At 45.9% G+C, this 18,145-nt stretch overlaps 2 protein-coding genes across 2 annotated transcripts; one reads left to right on the top strand and one right to left on the bottom strand.

The window, feature by feature from the left end:
- Positions 1 to 284: 284 nt before the first annotated feature.
- On the bottom strand, positions 285 to 13,858 carry nid2b (nidogen 2b (osteonidogen); the record flags this gene model as incomplete). The annotated part of the gene is given in 17 exon segments (XM_080525220.1): positions 285 to 364; positions 2,854 to 3,011; positions 5,888 to 6,044; positions 6,261 to 6,390; positions 6,818 to 6,912; positions 7,259 to 7,486; positions 8,088 to 8,342; positions 9,419 to 9,547; positions 9,759 to 9,905; positions 10,029 to 10,256; positions 10,468 to 10,668; positions 11,120 to 11,365; positions 11,571 to 12,385; positions 12,609 to 12,821; positions 12,823 to 12,839; positions 13,224 to 13,511; positions 13,736 to 13,858. Coding segments are annotated over 17 exon segments (3,510 nt in total).
- A 998-nt stretch (positions 13,859 to 14,856) lies between these two features.
- ptger2b (prostaglandin E receptor 2b (subtype EP2)) lies at positions 14,857 to 16,759 on the top strand (the record flags this gene model as incomplete). Its single annotated transcript, XM_080525210.1, has 2 exons — positions 14,857 to 15,663; positions 16,433 to 16,759. 2 exons carry the CDS (start codon positions 14,857 to 14,859, stop codon positions 16,757 to 16,759), a joined length of 1,134 nt encoding a protein of 377 aa, XP_080381336.1.
- Positions 16,760 to 18,145: the final 1,386 nt, after the last annotated feature.

The raw sequence follows: 18,145 nt of genomic DNA, 5'->3' as shown, positions 1-18,145 counted from the left end.
CAAGCCCCGCCCACCCCTGCAGAGTGTGACCCGGTTCAAGCCCCGCCCACCCCTGCAGAGTGTGACCCGGTTCAAGCCCCCGCCCACCCCTGCAGAGTGTGTGACAACCACCGTGTTGAGCAACTCAACGTTTGGCTGAACTCCCTGAACTGTGGTGGAGTTTCTCCTGTGGTCATCACACTCCCAGGGCAGTCAGGGTAGCAGGCCCATTCTCTCTCTCCCCTCCTGGCCAGAGGCAGGCGGGAGTGGTGGGGGGTGGTGGGGGTGGGTGGCGGTGGTGGGTTTTAGCCGAGGGAGAGGCTGGGAGGTCTGGTGTCCTCGCGGTCAGTGGCTGGACCTCGCTGTGTCTTGGCAGTCGTCGTGTCTTTAGAAAAGCCAACGTGTTTGTTTTAGGGATATCAGTTCCCCTCGTTTACAGGAACCTAGCCTGTGGCCTGATTGCATTCCCAAACCCCCTAAACTGATGCGTTTATACGAGCTATTTTCATGCGTATACAGAGAGATATGTAACTGCAAGACTATAGAATTACCCATCGACTTTTTGCATGAATATTTGTTTTAATGTAGAGAGATATCAGATAGGGCTCCTGGATAGATGGATATACTAAATGTGTTATAAAGGAAAACAAGAGTATGCTATGCTATGCTATGACGTATGAAAGTAAACAAGTATTGAAACCTACCATTTTCAAACCTGTTCTGCTTCAAGGTTGTCCTAAAACAAGTGCCACAAAACCAAACAAAAAAAGTTGTTTCTCTTCCTACAGTCCCAGAGTCAAATCTATTTTTGTTATGCCGGGGGAAGCTCAACATATACAATCATGTAATGATATTGTGGCGTATGGGGACTGGAGCTGTAAGCACATTTGGGATGAGGTATGTAAATACCAGTCATTTTGGCCTGAAAAAAGTCCTCCTTTTCCATTCACAGACTGGACTTGTGGGCTATTCTCTTCCCTACTTAGCATAGCACAGAGTTATTACATAACCACATGTAATTATTGCAATGGAACAACATGCTTCTTCATGAACGTTGGGATACAGTCGCCGTCAACTCGCATCGAGGACGAATAACAGATCTGCCTAAAATAGAGCTCAGGGACGTTTCCAGACCTTGTCTTTACTCCTCGGGACACAGAGTGCATCACAGTAAGTGCCATCCCTCGTCCCCAGCTGTCCTGTAAAGGGCTCAGGCAGGTTAACTGTAAACCTGGACACCTGGTCACCTAAGACCTGCAGATCACCTGTGTGTTTGTATATGCAGGCAGAGGGGGAGGGAGGACAACGCTTCATGTTTTTAGTTAAGACTCACAATGGCCTGGCCATGTCATGACGTGCTTCCTTCCTTCAGTCAAGGACCTGCTAATAGGCACTGATATGGAGGTTCAGATCACACAGAGAACGCCTTGTACTGGTATTACCCCAGTACTGATGAGAGAGAGAGAGAGGGGGGGTGGGAGAGAGAGAGAGGTAGAGAGAGAGAGAGAGCGAGAGAGAGGGGGGGGGGAGAGAGAGAGAGAAAACGAGAGGGGGGGGAGACACCTCCTCCCCCTAGCACTGAGGTTCTTTAATTGCTGTGAATTATGTGGCTTCTGTTTCTGGGTGAGTGAAAAGCACTGAGAGAGATCAGAATAAGAGTAGTTATTAAGTGCTACCACGTTTATTGGAATTTCTGTTTGCCTTCCAGCCTTGTGGTCTCAGATACACAACATGTCAGATTAGCCACATAAGCAGACGCAGGGAGGAGGATCCTAATGGATATGGCATGGTAGCTCGGTCACCCTGCAGCTAGCTAGGTCACCCTCCAGCAATCACTACCTCTCTTTGAGTTGTCTACAGTATCTTTATCTTGTTTTTTTTAATTTTGTGCTATTGCCACAGTCACTATAATATATTCACACTTCTGTTCCTGGCTTTCATGTTAGTTAGCTCAGGAGGATCATCATCCCTGAGGACTGAGCAGCCTTTTCCGTTTTGGAATTGTCAATGACCTGACTCACAGCGCCATCTACCAGATAATGTCTGCAATAGCAGACCAAATTCTTCTCTTCGCATCAAAGATTTTATTATCAATACAGACAATACAGAACAGCAAACACACATAACACTATCATACACAGATAGTGTATTAATAAGGTATTCATTTTTTTCTATATCAAACAGTTCATTTGGAACAGTAACCTCTGAATGTCAGCTTGTGTGTCTTCTCCCCAGACTCCAAACCCAACCAGAATGGGCCTCCTTAAAGTTTACCTGCATAAGAGAATAGGATTCTATTATTTAGTCAAAAACAACAAACATACTGCATTAAAAACAAGCTACCTTCGACTGCGATATATATCTTTTCACAAACACTGTTTGGGGTCTTGGCAACCTTACCTGACGGACAGCGAGATGGGACGACTGTTATTCCAAACAGGGGAGACCTCCGCCTTGGTAAATACTCGTCTGTCAGATTGCTGTTGTCTTTATTCAGTATAACAATCCCATCCCTGAGAGAGAAATCAGATAGATAATAGCGCTGGTACTTGATCTGAGGGAGTCTGTCTCCACCATCCAATCAGAGACACAGTTCCTGTCTGTGAGACATGAGGACAACGTACCTCTCCCAGTCTGTGTAGTAGATGTTGTCCCCATGGAAGGCTAGGCTGAAGGGGTAGTCAAGATGACGGTGGATCTCTCTCCTTCGCGTCCCGTCCGCTGTGATACACTCCACTTTCTTGGTGCCTTAAGTGTCAGAACCGATACAGTACTAAATAAAAAACACACATTTGGGTTTTCTGACATGCAATAGCTGTCAACAGCTGATCCTGTTACATTTAGAAGCTGGAAAGCATGGCTCTAGGTCCATACCTGCATCTGCCCAGCACAGGTGTTTAGTTGTGGGGTCAAGGGTCAGCGCGTTGGGCAGGGCAATACCCTCCTTCACCAGAACCTTCCTGCCTTTCCCCTCCACAGTGGAGATCTCGATCTTAGGGGCATCGCGGTCCCAGTCAGACCAGTACAGGAGCCTGCAGACAAGGAGAATAACACACACCTGAATAGTATCACCCTTCATCCACACCATCCCGATGCTAAAGCCTTTATTAATCATTTAGTGTTCCTGTGGACATAACAGAATACCAGAATAAAGAAGGTAATATCATGAAGTAAGGGAAGATATTGTCTTCACTCCCAGGACTAAAGGCCAATGCACACGGCCTCAATTTTGTCGCACCGCCGAATTCGATTCCATTGTTTTGAATGAGACAATGCACACGGCGTGCGATGCGATTTTATCGCACGACAACATTCGATTCTCCATTCACACCAATTGAAATAATTGTAAGAATTGAGAATCGAATGTTCGGCGGTGCAACAAAATCGGGGCCGTGTGCATTGGGCTTTATTCGTACTATCTGTCCATAAAGTCTGTACTGAATTGGGAATAAGGGAGTTTAAAAGTCTGCTGCTCCCTCTGCTGGGAATCAGCTGCAAAATGACCTGAATCTCCAGAGCTGGTCTCACTGGATGCAGGCACATCTGGCTGGAGATGTTTTGGTTGATTCATATTCATATGATTCATACTGTTACTATTGTTAATCTCAATTAGAATTTTCCTGGTTAAATAAATACATAAATAAATAAAAATGACATGTTTTATGTATTTCATGTATTTAACATCAATATGTTATGCTTTTAGAGCAGACCTGGGGCCTCATTTATAAAAAAGTACTTGAACGTCATCTTTGACTTTCACGTAAGCACATTTTTCTAAACGGACGTAAGCATTATTTATAAAACGGGCTGAGATGGTTTAAAGTTGCGTACGTGCTTCCTTCTATAAATACCAACGCAGGTAAAATGAACGCAGGTGAATGAGGTTTGTATTAACGCCTGTGATAGCGGCTCAATTATAGCGGCTGAATTAAGACAAGTGCTATAATATAGGGTAGGCGTTCGTCTGGAAGCGGGAGAGGGCAGAGAAGGGTGGCTTCTCGGTAAGTTGCATTTGTAACGTTTGATCATGACAACTAACCAGGCACATGCTTATACTCAGTACTCAAGTTGTAAAAGAAAATCAGGGGAGGTGGTGGATTTTATCATGAGGACAATTTTAGCATCCCCTCAGCGTCAGTGACTTCAGTGTCAGTAACTTGGTAAAAATGTCATTGCATGTGTGCGTGCCCTCTCGCACCTTGAAATAGCAGTAATACCACGTTCATTGATAAAATGACATGTATGACAAGTATGGAAAGAGGGGGACGAAAGAGGGGGACGATTTTGACTGTTTTAATTTCTGGGGGGATGCCATCCCCCCCTCAACTCGAGTGCTGCTTATACTGTAATAATATAATGGTCTTATTCTTATCAGGTGGTCTTATTCTTATATGGCTCCCAGACACCGGAGAAAATCCAGTATAATTTAGCGCGTGGCCGGGCAAGGTCCGTTGTGGAACGCACTAGGCATGTTGAAGGGGAGATAGACAGCTCCGGAGGGATATAAAGGAAGACTGAAATACAATCATAAACATCAGTTCCTTTTAAATCTTGAATTAAACTCATTTTCTTGGCTGATAACAACATCGTTAATTTTATTACGAGCCACTTGCATGAATTACAGTAGGCAGTGCGGCTCACATGCCTGTAATAACTCCGCATAACCAGTAGGTAATGTGCGTATGCAAGGTCAATACTCGACGTAGAGCTACGAACGTTTCCACGGTCAAATTGACTCACGTTGAAATTGTATAAATCACTGAGTACTTTCTATAAATGAGGCCCCAGGGCATTGTACTTATGTAAATAAGTGTAGGCAATGCGTCCAGTACAATTGCATTGCTTTTATTTTGAAGGCGACAATTTTATTTTAAATTTACGTATGTGCGTGCGTGACTATGTTATGGCGCTTTTCCACTACGGTGCCGACCAGTGCCGTACATGGCCGGTTTGTTTTGCTATCTCCACTGGCAACCGAGCCGGGCCGAGCCGGGCCGTTTTAGTTCTCGTTTCAGAGGGGGAGCGAGAGGTACTTTTTGCCAGGCTGTGTGTGACGTGTGACGCTGCAGACCGTTGATTGGTCAATGGAAATCGTCACAACATCGTAGTCCCATGTTCAGAGTTCACCCTTTACCGCCATTTTTAAATACCACAACAGATTTCGCTCTCGGAAAATGTCACTTACTGTTTCTGTAATAACTTATTAATAAAGATATGAAAAATTATGACAACCATCTTATTATCTTAGTTTAATGTAAAATAATTTCAGAATAAAAGTCCTAAAAAAATAATTCAGAATAAAAGTCCTAAAAAAATAAATTCAGAATAAAAGTCCTAAAAAAATAAATTCAGAATAAAAGTCCTAAAAAATAAATTTCAGAATAAAAGTCAGATTTTTTTTTTTACAGAATAAAAGTCCGAAAAAGTTGAAAAAGAAAGTGATCACAAGTGTATGTCAGCAGATTTGTATATAAAGAACCTTTCGCTTGATATCACCAGTCCTAGCCATCATTTCAGAAGGTAGAAATACTACACTGTGACTCGTAATGTTGTATGTATGTAATGTTAATAAATAATAGGCACAAACTGATGTTGCAAAAGGTCAAAACTATAGCTGCATTTACTTCCCTGTGTTTAAATGAGTCCTCTTGCTCTTCTATATTTCACCTACTCCACATTTTCATAGCCTTATCATAACATGTATTCTTACCAGAAGCAGCTAGTCAAAACCATATCATTTACTGCTTTTTATAAAGCGATACAAGTAATATTGAGCAGAATTAAGTTCAGCCTACTGGTCCGGCCCTCCACAATAGTCCCGGTTTCTCATGTGGCCCATTGTGAAAATTAATTGCCTACCCCTGTTTTAGAGGGTTAGGGTTAGGGTTAGGTGCTGTGTGCTACAGACCCATGGATGGAGTCCACAACGATGGCTCTGGGGTTCAGCAGGTCAGAGTCAAACAGAACCTTCCTGTCAGAACCATCCAGACTGGACACCTCCATCCTGTCAGTTCCACTGTCCAACCAGAACAACCTTCTGGACTTCACCTCCACCGCCACGCCCTCTGGATTGATCAGACCTGACCAGAAAACACACTATATTATGATATATATATATATATATACAGTATATATATAATGTTAATGTGTGCATGTGAGTGTTCGTATGTGTGTGTGTGTTTTCGTATGTGTGTGTGTGTGTGTGTGTGTGCATGTATGTGTGTTTGTGTATGTGTGTGTGTGTGTACAGTATGTACCACCCAGTATGCTCTGTGCATCACCTGTGTTGATGATGGTCTCAGGCTTGGCTCCCCCCACCAGTCTGACCCTGCTGATGGTCTGCTTGGCCAGGTCTGTCCAGTACAGCCGCTTCTCCTGGCAGTCATAATCCATCCCAACCACTATGGAGTCCTGTGTTGGGGGGGCAGTGGACACACGGACACATCATTAGAATTAACACTTAAACAGCCGTGCCTTGGGGGTCAAATGACTATAGTCTTTACAATTGGAAGCTACTACTTACACACAACGACCACTAGTTAACACCTAAATTAGCCTGCCTCCTACACAGAAAAACAGCAAAATAGCTTTATACTAGCTTATCCTGATGTGATTTGGAAAATGTAAGGATATTGGGTGGTAGAACGCACATGAAAGGAGGGTCCTGAAATTTGATCGAGTGCAAAGATATAAACATATTTTTACTCACAGGGTCAAATGACCCCACCCATGGCTGTTCTAATGGTAGGGTTAGAATTGCTGTGTCCCATGTGGCATTGTATGTGACTGACATTGTTTTGGGCTCCTCTATCATGTCGACAGGGTCTCTTATCCATACCTTCAGGGTCAGGAACACGGACGCTTTCTCCTTGATAACTTCAGGTCCGTCGAGAGGCAAGGATCCAATCTGCTGGCCCTGAGAATACATGATGGCTGGAATGGAGAGAGGAGAAGCCACGCCGGAACTGACCAATGGCAGAGGAGTCTTTGAGGTCACAGTTGGAAGGCCTGCCAATGGGAGGAGCCGGTGGAATGATGAATGAACGTGTGTCAACGGAACACTGGATAAGTGAGCTACACAGCATCATAATCGTCACTTTTGTCTGTCGAACTGTTATGTGCTGTAATCTTTGGTGGTATCGAACTGTAATCTTTTAACAACGATCCAGTCAAACTGTATCCGAACATCTACACTAATCTACAGGCCTCGCTACAGTAAATCAATCTAAAGACACCCTATACCCTAAGTATAACATTCCCCCCACACAGACAGACTCACAGGCAGGTTTGACGACGTGGCTGGAGCGCGTCCCGACCACCTCGCGCCCCTCCCTGTCCACACACCAGCAGAAGGGGCTGTCTCCGTAGCACTGGGCGGGCAGGAAGTGTCCCTGTGCGTCACACTGGGGCAGGTAGTCCTGGGGGGAGGCCTGGCCTCCGTACTGCTCCACCAGAGTCAGCCTCCAGCGCTCACACAGAGACTCCACGCTCAGCAGGGGAGAGGAGGCTGCAGGGGAGGGGGAGGCTGCTGCAGGGAGGGGGGGGGAGGCTGCTGCGGGGGCGGGCGGTTGCCTTGTGTGGACGGCTGAGTCACATAAAGTCACAAAACAATTATGTGATGATATATTCTATTTCTCAATGTGCCAAATTGGCTGATAGGGAGGCAGTAAAGAGGTGTTAGGTATGCTGTTATGAAGGATAAACCTGGGTGTAGTTTAATTCAGTTCCAAGTCACAGAAACACTGTAGTGTAGATAATCTTCGGTATTTGCAAAAGTGAGCCGTTTGATTTATCTTGTTATCTTGCAAATGAATGAGGTCTCTTTGTGTTGGCGAGGGGAAACACCAAAACTGCTCCTTTGGGGTGTCTGATTATAGTTCTGCTCTTACACGCTGCATAATTAACCCAGATATAGACCTGTGGCTCAGCTCGGCTTTTATAGACGAGAGAGGAGCGTTTCAGAGAGAAGATAAGACAAGACACTACTCTTACTGGTAATAACACATCCACGGAACTTCAATGTATTATCCCTAATTATTACTGTGATTATTACTGTTCAACAACAGGCCAAAGGTCGAGACGTTAGGGTTAGGGTTAGGCGTACGTACCAGGGGCTGCTGGGAGGTCACAGCTGAGCGCAGGCTCCCCAGGGGACGTCCTGGTGCCTGCTCTCTCCTGTCCCCTGCTGTCCACACACCAGCACTGCTGGGTGGCGCTGTGACACTGCAGGGAGAGGTACTGACCCTCCTCGTCACACTGGGGCACGAAGGGCCCCGCCACGGGCGCCCCCCCCCAGGCCCCCAGCCCCTCCTGCAGGCTGTCTCTGTGCTGCTCACACAGCGTCAGCGGGAGCTTAGGGGCCACTGGGGGGGGGGGGGGGGGCAGGGCAGCAGGACACACCATGTTCACTCATTGTAATATAGAACATTTCTAGAATATTGATTGATTGCTAGTGATGCAGTGTTTCTGTAAAGATGGCTCTCGCCAAACGTTTGTGTTCTGTAATGATTGACAAGCATTGAACCGTTCAGCATTCAGTCATTTTTGTCAAAGATCAAACATGTCACCTGATTGGTCACAGAGAAACCCGTCTCCATAGTAACCTGGCCAACACTGGCAGCGGAAGGACCCCTCAGAGTTGGAGCAGGAAGCTAGAGGATGGCACTGCCTGAGGTAGCACTCATCTATGTCTGGACAGTGGGACAAGGACAGGCAGAAGAATATGGATGTATGTACAATGCATTTATACATACAGTATGTATATGTACAAATATGATTGTTCAGGTGTTCAGTGCTTGAATACAGTTGCAGTAATAACACTTTTATCTATATCTTTTTATTCATTGTCTTATTATGTTGTTAAATGTTTATCTATTTATTTTCTATATATATATGTATCTATTCTTGCCATTTTTTTTTTACTATCATATCTTTTTCTGTATTTTTTAAATGCTTTATATAAAGCACTTTGAATTGCCCCTATTGTATGAAATGTGCTATACAAATAAACTAGCCTTGCCTTCAGGTGGGAAGTGTTAGTGTTTCAACCTCCACCGACGTACGTATGTTCATGTGTGTAGATTAGGGCACATGCATGTTTATGTATATATATATATATTATCATCATCTGTCTCAAAATCAAAATTGCTCCCAATGAGCGGGCCGCGCCTTGCATGGTAGCTTGCCGCCATTGGTGTGTGAATGGGTGAATGAGAGGCTGTTGTAAAGCGCTTTGGAATAAGGCGCTATATAAGTCAGTCCATTTATGATCCTTACAAGTTGTACCTCGTTGTAAAGGTGACTAATCAGGCTTTCCAACTATATAAAATACAATACCAATTGGTATTATTAAAGAGGAGGAATAATCAACAAAAAAAGCTTTTCCGATTTTTTTTTGAGGGGTTTATATATATATATCATCTGTCATCTGTCTCCTCACCTACACAGCTGTGCCAGTCCAGGTCCAGCTCAAAGCCGGCGTCACAGCGACAGTGGTGGCTGCCTGGCATGTTGACACACTGGGAGTGGGGACCACAGCTGTCCAGCAGCTCCGAGCACTCATCCACATCTGGCCACGAGAGACACAAGCAACACCCAGCTGAGGTCATTATTATTATTATTATTATTATTATTGTTAGATAAGTTATACAGTAAATGCCTGAGTACATACAGTATTTGTGAAATAAAACAATATTCCATGGATCTTTTTTTAAATCTTTCGTCTTTTTCAAAATATGGATCTATTTCCGGTCAACTTTGATCAGTAACGATTATGGTACCAAAACAGTGGCGTCCATCTCCTCTGTATCCCAGGGCACACTGGCAGTAGTAGTCTGCCCCCACCCCGGGTACACACAGCGCCAGCGGGTCACACTGGTGGGCTCCAGCAGAGCAGGGGTTAACCCAGGCAGGGTCCAGCAGCCCCGCTGGAACACAACCAGAATCACAACCAGAAGTATATTTGCACATACAGGAAATTGCCTTGATGAGGTTGGTGCATAGGACATCAAAAACACAGTAATGACCTTCTCTCCTCTAAAACACTGTACCTCCCACGGGTCCCACAGTGCTGGTGATGGTGTATCTCAGGATGTGGCCCTCCTTGGCGTACATGATCAGAACGCGCTCCACGTTCAGCTGCTGGAACTCCGGCATGGCGGCTGCGCTGTGAGGGCAGCTCTGGAACGTCACGTTCTGACGCAGCAGGTAAGAGAACTTCTCCAGTCCTCCGTTTTCGGACACGACAGTGTAGTCTCGCAGCGACGACGAGGTCACTGCTGGAAGACAAGCACAAACGTCACTCTACTCGTTTGAATGTAAATCCATTTCAATTCATGCTCTTGTTGTTCACAACCAAATTCATACCCCAACACTATTTTCCATTGACCCTGTGTCAGGTTACTTATCGGTGAGAAATTTGACTTGTCATGTGATATCGGACTTGTCATGTGATCACAGAACGGTAGCTAGCTACCATGAGTGGTTCACCTGAGTGGTTGAACTGGTACGTCTCCTTGTAGGGTTCGAGCTGCACCGTGGCGCCAGGGAGGAGGTCAGGCACCGCTCCGCTGATAAACGTCTCAACCCAGAGACAGTGGAAGGAGTCCAGGCCCTGGGCTTTGTGGGTCACCGTGAGGTTCTGTTTACCAGGGTAGAAGGTCATCTCTGTGTGGTGTGTGAACTCAGCACCTTCCAGACGCAAAAGAAGATCAATAACACAGATTATTTCTTTACGTCATAGGATTTAAATACAGTAGATCTATGACATGCTGATGTGTGACACAGTCTGATCATTTGGTCCTCATGTCGGGATCTGATGTAATGATCCGAACTATGTGAATACATTTCCACGTTGTTGAAAATCAATGACACACTCGCTAGTCAACTAACACAGCTTGTTTTGTGAGCCTGCTAACAATGTAATGTAGTGTTATAGTTAACTAGGTAGCAGTGGGGGGATTACTCACCCAATCCATTGCGTTGCATTATTTTGGCTTGACTAGCGAGTTTGTGTTGTGATTCTCAACAACGTTGAAACGTAGTTCTGTGTTTCAAATGAAAAGTCTGAACATTTTGATTGGTTGCTGACATGCGGACCAAAAGACTAGAACGTGTCACTATATTGTCTGCATCTGCCTACCGGCGATACTGAAGCCGTTCTTGTGTCCGTGGAGCTCCAGGGAGAACAGCCAGCTGAAGAGGCTGACCAGGGGGCTGACGGTCATCAGGGCCCAGCCTGCCTGCTCTGGCACCGGGCTGAGGGACACGTGGGTGCGGCCGTCACCCACCACGGCGTAACCATGGAGACTCACCCTGTCCAGCTGCACCTCCGCCCCCCCCACAGACACCTGGCCACTCACCTGCCCGTTCAGACGCTGGGGGACGCCTGAGAGGCCGGGGGCACACACACAGACACACACACACACACACACAGATTAGTTTACCCTATCACACCATGCTTCCTTTATCAGTAGGGTCAACCAAAGAACTCTCATACATACACACACACACACACACACGTTCACCTTGTATAATCTAATATTCTAATTCTAATAATCTAATCTCATTTCCATTCCAGTTTCCAGACTCACCCTGCGGTAGGCACTGTTTTCCGTTGCCGTAGAAACCGGAGCGGCAGTGGCAGCAGGCGGAGGGGGGGCCGGGGGGGCCAGGGGGGTGGTCTGTGCAGTAAGCATCCTGGGAGCAGAGTGGCAGGAGCTGCCCACATGTCTCCCCGGGGCTGGGGGGGCCTCCGGAGGGGGGCGGGGGGGGCTGTAGTGGGGCGGGGGCTGATGTTGGAAAGGGTTGGATGGAGGGGGAGTTGCGGGTGAGGGCTGTTGCCTTTGGGAGGACCGTGGGGACGTTTAGGACAGAGTGGGAGTTACTGTCAGAGAGAATGGAGACATGGTCTTCCTCCTGGTCTGCCTCTGGGCTGGGTCCTGGGCTCTCAGTGCCAGACGGCTCCCTCTCCTTCTGAGAGCCTGAGGGTCTCACCCTCTCCTTCTGGGAGCCTGAGGGTCTCACCCTCTTCTTCTGGGAGCCTGAGGGTCTCACCCTCTCCTTCTGAGAGCCTGAGGGTCTCACCCTCTCCTTCTGGGAGCCTGAGGGTCTCACCCTCTTCTTCTGGGAGCCTGAGGGTCTCACCCTCACCCTCTGGGAGCCTGAGGGTCTCACCCTCTCCTTCTGGGAGCCTGAGGGTCTCACCCTCTTCTTCTGGGAGCCTGAGGGTCTCACCCTCTCCTTCTGAGAGCCTGAGGGTCTCACCCTCTCCTTCTGAGAGCCTGAGGGTCTCACCCTCTCCCTCTGGGAGCCTGAGGGTTTCATCGCAGCAGGGACGATGGTCTGGAGGGAAGACCGGCTGCCGATGTGAAACAGCCACTGCCCTTCTACCCCCGTGTTCCCCTGCCTAAGGAAAGAAAGGGGACACAAACTCACGTCAACAACAATGAAAACAAGGTTATCGTACATCTGTACTAACGGTGAAACTAGACATTGTAGCGTTGAATTGGAACGGAAATGGTTGTGTCGTGGTGGACAGACTGACAGACTGTCAAGACACACTGACAGACAGACAGACAGACAGACTGACAGACAGACTGACTGACAGACTGGCAGACTAACAGACTGACCGGTGAAGGTTCTTGATGCTCTGCTCTGGGAGAATGTAGTCGTGATCCTCCCAGGTGGAGATCCAGCCCCTGCTGAAGCCCACCCTGGCTGGCAGCTCCGGTCCTGTTCCTGTCTTAGGCCTCGTCCCAAAGAACTGCAGCCCCTCCTCGGAATAGAGGAATAGGGCGTAGGAGTCTGTGTCATCTGAGGCCAACAGGGCCTGGAAGGTGTTGTTCACCTGAGGGAAGAAGCTGTTAGTAATACAAACACCGCCACCGGGGTGCATGGTGGCGTTCGATTCCGTCCGTCGACATATCCTGCATGTCATCCCTCCTCTCTCTCACCCATCCTTCCTGTCATCCCTCCTCTCTCTCACCCATCATCCCTGTCAGTCTCCAGGAGAGGCTGGTGGAGGTCGAAATCTGAGAATGGGATGGAATGAGGGGTACGTCCATGCATTATACAATGAGCCCGACTTCTACCTCCACCAGCCTCTCCTGGTCTGCAGTAAGCCATACACGTCCACGTGTGTTAACCCTCTCTTGTGATACTACATGATCCTCATTGTATCCACAATACAGATTTGGAATCTATCTGATCTGATCTGAGATGGCGATATCTGGCAGATCTCTCACCCTATCAGAGGAGCTTTCCTGGTAACGGCCCACACTCTGCCAGGTGGCGATCACTGTGTAGGTCGGCATGAAGCTGGTGTTTGGGAAACCCCTCTGCACCGCCTCAGACACCTGAGTTAGTATGTTCACAGACGCCTCTATACGGTAGTACACAGCCCCTCTCCCCCGGCTGGTGTCTATATCAGCCAGGAAGGGTGCAATGACAGGGAAGCCCAGAGGGAAAGGAATGTCCACATATGCATCCTCTTGTGGAGGGGGCTGCATACAGAGTATCCCATTGGTGGATATCTAAAAAAAGAGAGAGGGGAGACTCCTATATACACTGAGGCATAATAATCACAATCGATAATATTTACAATAATTGTTGTCCACAAACAACATAAAGAAGAGCATAACTCCATTGTGTAAATTGTGTAAAAGTACATATTCATTGTGGATAACCACCACTAGTATGACACTCACTGCATAGGCTATGTAAAAAAAACAATAATAGAAATGAGATACTTACTTACATGAATCCCATTGTACTGGGTGTCATAGAAAAATAAACACTTTTCAAGCCACAGGAATTCGGATACCTCATCGTCACCGTCGGGCAGAGTGGAATCACCGACCTGTATCCCATAAGGAAACATATACCTTTGAAGAGCAGTGATGACATTGTAGTTAAAAAGTAATATCGAGAATGTCTCCCATATCCTCATTGCGCGACCAAGTGAATAACAGTAGGCTACGGTCCTCAGTGCTGCAGTACAGTAGTCAACACTAACTTAAGACAAGGCGGTAATTTAAAGTCTATAAAAGGTTCCAAGCCACTTCCCACAGACCAGGGTGACAACAAACATGCTTGAAGGTTTATCATCTGATAAGTGTAGGTTGAGATGAAATAGTGGACTCTGAATATGCCTCTAAAATGTTTAGCTGTAAAAGGTAGATATTTTCAAGGTTTTAAAGTAATCTAAGCACGCAAACGTGACATTAATGTTGTAGTCAGATAGACATGCTAACAGTGAGTAAACTGCCTGTAGGACGGTCGCCACTTGGAGGCGCCTTCTCCATGTGAGGGTTTTACAGTTCCATCACCTCTGGTGCTGTTAATGACTTGGTAAGTATAGGCTACAATTTGTTAACTTCTTGTAAATAATTCTGCCATTTATTAAAATAAAACGCATCCCTAAGTAATGCCCAGTTAATCACAAGCCGAATTAAAATGTTTAATTGCACAATAGCCTAATATGACGGATAATAGACACAAACACTTGTAATGTTTCTCGTCATGTCTTTATTGAATTGAAACTGTTATTGAAGTGAAAGTTACATCATTCCACTCGTCGACATGTGCGTAAATTCCCTAAACTCATCGTGACTCACTCGTGCGTAAAGTTGAGTGTAGTGACGACATCACTCTCTACAGCTTCAGCGTGGTCGCTCTCCCCCTGCTATTGCGGGGGGTGCAGCAGCAGATTGGCTGATATTGGTCACATATCGAGACAACATGGGCGATTCTTTGACGCGGACATTTCGACATCCTGCGCTCTAGTGTGCATGAAAACTGGTCAAGTCCAGTCAGCTATCAGTTGTCACTAGTCAGATATCGCTTTTAGTGGTCCTTCTTATAAGTAGATAAGTACTTATGGAATCTACAATTGATGATCCTAACTGCCATCGCAGACTCACTGTGGAGTCCGGGCAGCCCACCGCGTCCGCGGTCATGTTTTCTCTCGGAGTCGTGGGGAATCTGATCGCTTTGGTCCTGTTGGAGATGCGGCGCAGGAGGCAGAGTCCATCGCTGTTCCACATCCTGGTGACGGCGCTTGTCATGACGGATTTACTGGGGACCATCTCTGTCAGTCCTCTTGTTCTAGCTTCTTACACCCACAACCAGACCTTGGTCGGTATGAGCGACAGCGGAGCAGTGTGCGCATACTTTGGGTTCAGCATGACTTTTTTAAGCCTCGCCACTTTGGCCATCCTGTGCGCCATGGCTCTGGAGCGATATTTCTCCATCGGACATCCGTACTTTTACGAGCGGCACCTGAACCAGCGCTGCGGCTACATCACCATCCCGCTCATATACGTGTTCTGCCTCGTATTCTGCGTGACTCCTTTCATGGGCCTTGGAGAGTTCGTACAATATTGTCCGGGAACGTGGTGCTTCTTTGACATGAGCCCTATGGGTCACAGAGGCAAGGTGTACGCTGGTCTGTACGCGTCCTTAACGCTCTGTATGACTTTGTGCACTGTGTTCTGTAACGTATCTGTCATCTGTCACTTGATGTCGATGCACCGGAGACACAAAGCGGTGAAAGCGCACCGCGGGGGAGCCATGCGCCGGTCAAGGATGTACCGAAGGTCCTTCTCGATGTCGGAGGAAGTGGAGCTTCTTCTGCTTTTAGCCTTCATAACGGTGGCTTTTGTCATTTTCTCGCTTCCTTTGGTGGTAAGAGCATTTGCGTTGGTCAACATGTTGATGTCTTGACATGTTTGTCTTGTGTTGGTCAACATGTTGATTGAGACACAGGCCGCTTCCACTTACTACTTATTTATACCCAAAAAGGTAAAATTCTTTATATATATATATATATATATACAGCTCTGGAAAAAATGAAGGACCACTCCAATTTAAAAAAAATCATCATCTCTATACGTATGGCAGCCATTCCAGCCATTCCAGTGTCTGTTGAATTCCAACACAGGCACACCTCATTCTATTTAGTGAGGTACTGATTAGGTGATCACCTGAACCGAATCTTATTTAACATATGAAAAGTAAGGGAAAGTATAAAACCACTGCTGTGGTTATCATCCTCTTGCAATAGGGTCAGCTGTATGGCAAAAACAGTGGTAGTAATACCTCAAAAGTTATTTAAATAAAATAAAAATAAAAACTTTTCTGGCTTCTGGCTTTACTGGCAGACGGATACAGTGAGTGTCAGGTATAAACAAAACAACTCATCACAATACAATCTTTACAAGTCACAAGAAAATGTGACTTACTAAGCCCTTACCAAGCCCTTCAAACTCTAAAAGCAAGGCTATTGACAATGGTGGCCTTTGAATATGGAAAATGTGTTCTAATCTATTTTCCTGTTCTGTGTTCCCACAACTTTTAAATTATAACCACAACCCCAATATTTACTGTAATCAAATGTATACAAATAAATGACACAAACCCAATTTTGTTGACACAACTTTGTGTCTCCCTGTAGATTCGTGTGTATGTCAACTTCACAGGCAGGACAGAGGAACGCCCGGCGGCTGATCTGTTTGCTCTTCGCCTGTTGTCCTTCAACTCCATCATCGACCCCTGGGTCTTCATCATCCTCAACCCCTCAGTGCTGCGGTTCTGCTGGAGGAAGCTGTGTCGGCCCCAGAAGCCTCCGTCGCCACCAGAGAAGGATATCCCCATTCAGCCAGAGCTTGTCCACCCAAGCCCACCCATGGAGCCGAGAACCACAGAGTGGACAACTGGAAATAGTGACAGACTTGGAAATAGTGACCATGACCCTGGGCAACAGGTTTATGGGGTTTGTTGACCTCACTAGGAGTCAGATGACACAGGAAGTCATTTGTCAGATATCCACACATCAGACTCCTGTGTGACTGTCGACAATTTCTATGGACTAGAGGGATTCTGGAACAGACTTTGCATTTTGAAATGCATTCATTAGCAGTGTGACGATTTATTTATTCTGTTTATTTTTTGTATTTTATTGTTTTACATGAATGGCTTTATGATTAGCTCTTTTGTTGGATTGCCATCTGTTATCACCACCTTTTAGATTAATGGATTTACTTTTCTATTACCTAATCTCAACAGGATTTGAGATTGGATCACATATAACATGGATGATCTTTTTTTATAATAAATGTTTTAATGTATTTGAACGTTGAATGTTGAAATTAAATCTGCACTCAAATCTAATCCGCTATCTGTTGTAACAGCCCCATAACCCAAACACAGCTGACATCAGCATTCTGGAGGAGGTCATGAACGGTTTGAGATGTCAGCCATAGCCAGCCTGTGTAGAAGTTAGTACAATGAACACATTGAAAGACTCTCTGTTGTACACATATACATTCAAACCCATACCAGACATGCCTGTGACTGTCACTGAACAGGTCTGCTTTACCAGGTGACCTCTGTGTCTTGTCTCCATCCACAACCGTTCCTCAACCCAGAGACTAGAGTTTCCCAAATCGGTTGTAAAGGGAGGATGCTCGGTTTCTTTATTTGCACTCCAGATTTGTTCCTGTTAATAGCCAAACAAAGGGTTAGAAATATCCTGTGACATCCATTCTTAGAGTTGGATACAATGGTTTAACATGGTTTCAAGTGCTCATTCATGTCCTCATCAGTGAACAGTTGTGTGAACATCAAACCCACGGCTGCCACGGTGTTTCCTGTATGTATCATTCCTTCCTGGTATGATTAACAGTATTCTTAGAAAGAACCCAAAAAATCCGGAGTGCCCTTTAAAAGCAAAGTGCTCTTTAATCTCAATTTAGATAGATAGATCCTACCTGGTCTGCCTTATTGCTTATCTCAGATTTTAATATGTTTATAAGACCATCAGGGATCCCCCAGGCAGCGATCTGGCTGACTGATATTATTTCAGGGTGAAATGGAGCTGTTGTTTATTAAATTGCTTTAGGGAGGGAATAAGACAGATACAAAGTGTTTGAGTGGGTAGATCCAGTGGCAGATAATCCCGTACTGTAGTGTTATTTAAATGTTTGAACTTATACTTCCTATTATGGAGTCAACCATTAGTCCCGGGTCCTTACTTATTCAGCTCAGCTGGCATTGGGCAATAAAAAGTGAGTTGGACGTTTTCATTGTTTGCTGGATATTCTTAGTCCAGCGTCATATGAATGTTTGGGAAGAAACACTTGAATAGTGATTGTATCAGTGTGGCATT

Source organism: Nansenia antarctica (assembly GCF_963989245.1).
Source record: "Nansenia antarctica genome assembly, chromosome: 1".
In the NCBI taxonomy this organism is placed as follows: Eukaryota; Metazoa; Chordata; class Actinopteri; order Argentiniformes; family Microstomatidae; genus Nansenia; species Nansenia antarctica.
This window is presented reverse-complemented; position numbering and strand designations above follow the sequence as displayed.